The sequence below is a fragment of the Aspergillus nomiae genome (genome assembly GCF_001204775.2).
Source record: "Aspergillus nomiae NRRL 13137 chromosome Unknown contig00385, whole genome shotgun sequence".
NCBI classification, from domain to species: domain Eukaryota; kingdom Fungi; phylum Ascomycota; class Eurotiomycetes; order Eurotiales; family Aspergillaceae; genus Aspergillus; species Aspergillus nomiae.
Window position 1 is genome coordinate 25,733 of NW_015378440.1, and position 5,893 is coordinate 31,625.

The 5,893-nt window shown below is 49.4% G+C and overlaps 1 protein-coding gene across 1 annotated transcript; it reads right to left on the reverse strand.

Annotated features, from left to right (window-relative positions):
• Positions 1-4,539: 4,539 nt before the first annotated feature.
• ANOM_011146 (putative C6 finger domain protein) lies at positions 4,540-5,651 on the reverse strand (the record flags this gene model as incomplete). The annotated part of the gene is made up of 3 exons (XM_015556402.1): positions 4,540-5,072; positions 5,126-5,449; positions 5,525-5,651. The coding sequence occupies 3 exons, from the start codon at positions 5,649-5,651 to the stop codon at positions 4,540-4,542; spliced, it is 984 nt and encodes a 327-aa protein (XP_015402957.1).
• Positions 5,652-5,893: the final 242 nt, after the last annotated feature.

Genomic DNA, 5,893 nt, shown 5'->3' on the forward strand with positions numbered 1-5,893 from the left:
ATCATATTAATTCCATTGCCCACATAGCAACCATGATGACCTGGAGAGATAACGGCGATAAGCTGATAAGCGTGTAATTTGACTTGGTCATCGCAGCCAATGGATATCTGTCGATCGGGGCCGAGGTGAGTTTGAATCGTATTAGAGTGCAACAATGCATGTCGGCTCTTCCTCGGGGATACCCCAAAGCATCAATAACTCAGGTTCGGATCATTAACCTCTGGTTTTCCCCTTTGGGTTCAGCTTCCTTTTTTTTGATTGGGGTTTTGGAAGGCTAATTTTATCTTTATTTCAATTTATTTATTTCTTTTTTTTGCCTCAAGTCGATCGCGTGAGGGTCGAAATTGCCCGACAATAAAGAAACCTGTTCAGAATCAAAACGACGTCAGCCTTGTCCCGGGGGCGTGGCAAAAGCAACAGAACTCCAGCAATCTAACGGGATAAAGTTCACATATGAGAGGCCGGCTGCAGGCCAAGATCAAAGAAAATGCGACGAAGTGGGCAAGTGGCGTGCAGATGAGCCACTAAAAGACAACCGCTGCCGTTCAAGATCAACCCACTCAACAGACCTAAATCTTGAGAATCCCTTTTTCTTTCTCTCTCCGTAGAAGCATTGTCAGCGTGTAGACACCACGCCACACCACGCAACACGAGACCTTAGGGTTGGTCCCTTTTTGGTCCGGATGCATCGTGAAATCTCCCGGTGGAGATTCTTAAAACAATCCAGTAGAAATCAACTGAGGCGTGTCGCGTGCCTGATCTAACCCGTCGAGGTAAGTATAGTTGCCGTCGCCAACCTGAATCCTCCAGTTGGGATCGCAATGGCAAACAGCTGGACCTCAGTGACATACTTGTAATAATCACAAAGGTCATCCACCAATCACAGGGTCATTGTCGCAAGGGTTAGCGAGCTAGACCGACCACTGGATGACGCGGTAGACGAAGATCATAAGCAATTGCCCCCGACCATAAGAACAAAGGGCAGGAACAATGTACAGAGACAAGAGGTGTGACGTACCCCAACCCGGGTCAGAATGTCGGCAAATCTGCATCACAATGAATGCCGGGAGACTGACATCGATGGCGCAGGTTAAGCACTATTGTCCATACCAGCATCACCCCATCTGGAGATAACGTTCAACCCCAGCCTGTGAAGGTTTGGCAATGTGGGGGGGATGTGTCCGAGCATTCAATCATGGTGGCGCCAATGGTCACCTAGGTTCTGATAGCGATCGCTGTTATCTTCCATATTACCATTCTCCCGAAACAATGATAATAAATAGCGATAGTAATCACCCTATCTATAGTCGATTATCCCCCCTTCATTATCTGCGAAGCGAGAAGCAGATGCAAGTCTTCCCACCTTTTTCTCGCGGATCCGGCGGATACTCCGGAAATAGCAAAGGCGACGAAAACCCCCTGCAGTGGTGGTGGACTAGAGTGGCAATAACTCCATGCAGGAATGCAGTGGGAGCACGCGTAGCGAGGGCTGTGTCGAGTAGCGGCGGACGAGATGGGAGTCAATGCGGGTTAGAAAGGATCAACCCCCCAAGCGAGGTTAGATAGTACAAAAGGGGGGGGGGGAATGCATTTTATCCAGACAGATAATCATCCATCCATTCCTGTTCATCGTGGTTACCTTTTCCTCCCAATCGTGATGGTATAGCATTGGGCCGAAAGGAGTATAGCTTTTGGCGACGAGGACGTGGAGATATCATACTTATTTCGCACATCTCGCCAGTCGACTTTAATCGCTCGATGCGTCAGGAAGGGAATGAGAAATGTAACCCTGTGGACATCCCATCAGAGTTATATATGGTCTTTGTGGCCCGACCACTGTGTCATCACCCAAAGGGACGGTGAAAAGACGTGATAGAGAATGGCGACAACGTCAGTCCAATGGGGACGGGGGCTGACTTTTGTACGAATTCTTGGGGACAAACAGAACAAAGCCGACCGTCGGTCTTCAGGCATGAACCGTGATAACCACCTGCAGGCGTTGGAGATAAGAAATGGTTACATTCAGAGGATCAGCCCTGACATTCCTGCAAGGGAAATCAAACAAATCAAATGAAACGGAATGTTTGGATCCTCAACCGTTATCTCTCCCCCCTTGGCCCCTAATCCTACGTAACGACGATAACAAGGTGAGGCTGTTTGTCTCCAGGTCTCCACAACTCTCCGCAAACAACCCCGGATATGGTCCGTCCCTTTATCGTCACTCTTAAAGCTTGTCGAGCTGATAGGGTGTATGAATCCCTCTTAAGGCCATCATCCATGCAAGTACCGCCCATGGAACCTCTTCAGAGCGTCCCATGCGTCTCGACGGCTTATCTGTTGCCAGTCAGTTGGCATCACTCCGCGGAGACAGGTCAAACTGTCCCTATCACGTATACCTGCATCATGATAAGCAGCAGGCAGTCATCATTGGCAGATCCAGTAAAATGAGCTGCACATTAATCCTCGGCGGCATAGAATGCGTCAATTGCTCTGAGAAATATAACTTGACATCATCCTGGTCCTGGACAATATCTTCTCATCCCTGATATGCATATCAGCCATAGATCTGAGGCACGTATACCTGTAAAACCACACGACACACCTCCATTTATCCCAAGTGGCGTAATGTCCCTTATCAAGTCCCCTAAAAAACGACGTATCTACTCTGACTTGTACCTATCACCATCCCAAACATGCAACACCGAGACATCTCGATATGAGCAACTGCCACGATAACCCTGAAGTATTATACTGATCACCCTGCCAGAGATACGCACAGACACATACATACATACACCTTATCAACCGTCTATCTAGTCCTTCATTGACAGTGTTGCATTCCTCTTCCCAGGCAATATCAGCATCTGCGATCACCCCAGAAACTGGTGTCAAAAGTCTCGGAACCAAGCCCTAAAAAGAGATAAGACCTGTAGTTACTATTCCCGCCCAAGTTCGCACAGCTCAATTAGATCTATAGTAAACTATAATAGATACTACCCAATAGATTTCCTCCAAGCCCTCGTACTACGAGTCATTCCACTCTGTCAGTGTATACCTTTCCTGGTGACTAGCTTGAAGCCGAAGATCACAGTACTAAATAGAAGTATTTGATACCAAATAACTCCCAATGAGATATATATATCTTCTGTCCCTGTTACGGTCATTGGTAGCGTTTAGCTGTTGTCTAATATACATAACCCGGTAAAAGGATTCGGAGTCACAGTGAATCTTATGTGGAATTTGAAGACATCACAAGACTAGATCAAGTGTACTAGATCCGTAGGGCGGTGTAAGGATCAATGAGGACGAGGTTGGGCTGGGTGAACGGTTCGTGTATGCTTACCGAGTGCGTGTGTATCTTGGGAGGTGATCTGGCAGTACGATGGTTGTTTGCTGTATTGTTATGGAACAAGAACAGGCATTGGTACGTGGTATATCATCTCAGATGGATCCTTCCGACGTGCTATCATTTCCTTAGCATGTTAGATCCCTGCCCATCAGGACTACAAGACGACGTTGCGTGCTCGACCAAAGATGAACGTCAGATCTATAGATGTCATCTTCATTATCGTCCTATCAATCCAAGTCTATCTGTGATATATCCGTCCATACAGCAGAAGTCTATATTTCGTTGAAGAAGAAAAGAAAAGTAGAAAAGTCTATGTGGCAGAAGAGATGATAGATAATGATAGGAGGGAAAGAAAAAGAGTATCAACGTCAACAGGAACATGTCGAATCAGGCCATGAGGGGGTAATAAAACAATGCAAAAAGAAAAAGGCTTAAGCAAGAGACGTAAAACCATAGCAACCCTTCACGTCCACCAGCCGTTCTCCATCAACCGGGAATGAGAAGGTGGTCATTCAGCTTGCGGGTGTGATGGCATAGAAACGAGTAAATCGCTGCTTGGTGGCCAATGTTTTGGCAACGAAGTCGATCATATTGTGGATGACGAGAGTCAACACATGGTGAACCTAGATCGCTGTGCCCAGGGGCCAGTTTGGCCCAACGTCTACCCTCGCCATTCGACCTATTATCAAATGACACCTGTCCCGCTGGTGCTCTAACAACATAGCTCGTAAAACCAGACATGGATATCCAATGATGAAATAAAAACAAAAGAAATGAAAAAGGCCGAAGTGATAGAATGAAGTCCATGACATCAGAGAGATTTAACTGTTCCCTTGTGCAAGGGTCACTTCGAATACAAGTGTAGAAAAGGGGTCTCACGGAAGAAACGAAAGATGGAAAATGCCGCCCAAAGTCCTTTGCGCCCGCTAATGAATAGCTGTAAAGGAAAATGCCCACGATGGAAAGGTGGAGGGTAGAAGAAGAACACATGCAAAAAAAGATCGCACTGGGTATTATGTAACGGAAGCTTCTTTTTCTTGCTCAAATCAATGCCGACGTGCTGGTTCATCACCGGGGAGACTGTCGTTGGCCCGGGTGGCCCATCGGGGGTGGGCTGCCAAATGACGCTTGTTGTGCTGCGTCCCCGGCATACATCTGATACTGAACGACGTTCATGGGCGACATATTGTTCACGTCTTGCCAGGCGGGATATCCCATTGGTGCGGGGCCCCGGCATACGTTACTGCCACCGGCGTCCCCTGAAGGTCCGTCGAGGGAGGGCTCTGCGGATGAACGTGGTTGCCCGGGAAAGGCTGCACTGGGCTGGCCATCTCGGAGTTCATCTCTGGGGGAGGTTGCTGGAATTGGCCGGGGTTGGGGTACGGCGGCGCAGCCATGTCTGGCGGGGGGTAGGCCATGGGTCGTGTTGGGGGCACTTGCCATACTGATCCATCCGGTTGTATCGCATACGTCGGCGCGGGACTGAGCGTCTGCGGTTGTGATGGGACTGTCGGGGTCGGAAGCCCATGTGCGAGTGGCATGGTGGCCATGGGGTTCGGCCCCGGGCTCCATACATTGGAAGGCATGTTCACCATCTGTGGTTTCCCTGCCGACATATTTGCTAATATTTGACCGTCTGCTGAGATCGTCGTGAATTCGTCCCACGGTACCGAGGGATCGAGGGGCGGTGCTGTTGCGAACTCAGGAGCCCCTACATTGCGATCTAACCTTGTTAACAAACTCTCTTACCCTCCGCAGGGGAAGATCACCACCCACCTGGCGTAAACGGCGTCATGGAATTTCCAGCGAACGCTCCGGCGTTGAACGCCGCAACATCGGGGGCGGAACTCAACGGTATTGGCTGGTATGGGAAAAAGGCCTCCGTTTGCTCTCCCCCGCTCACTGCCGGCGGGGAGGACGAGGCGGTTGATGGATCGGTCGACGCGGTGTTCGAACCTGGGCGAGCTTTCTTTTCGATTGGCGGTTGCTGATCTACTGGAAAGAACTGGCACTCCTTTTTCAGTCGAATACAATTCTCACATCGACCCTGAGCGTCGTCCGCCGCCACCAGACATCGTATCTTTCGTCGCCGACAATGCACTGTGGAATGATAAGCAACCAAAGTCTATGAGGGGGTCGCGATGCACCTCAGGGGTGAAAAGAAGGGAAACTGACCACATGCGACGGATGTGCGATGATACCCCAGCTTATTGCGTTTCTTATCTGCGTTGGTTGAGGATTCCATGATCGCGGTTTGCGAAGTGGGTGTCGAAGTCATAGTAGTTCCGACCACCGCAGGCATAGCTCCAAGGAGCGAGATAGAAAGTTAGAGCCCCAAAGGGGAGGGCGCATGAATCACACACGAGGTTATAAAAAAAACAAACAGAGTCAAATGGGTGAGATATACTCGATCCCCAAGGCGAAGACTACTAGTAGTGACTGGAGAACGAAAGTCCACCCATGCAGAGCGCAGAGCGCAGGGACTGAAGATCCAGACAGAAAGGGACACACCACGCGCGGGAATCTGGGGGCGATCGGTGAAGT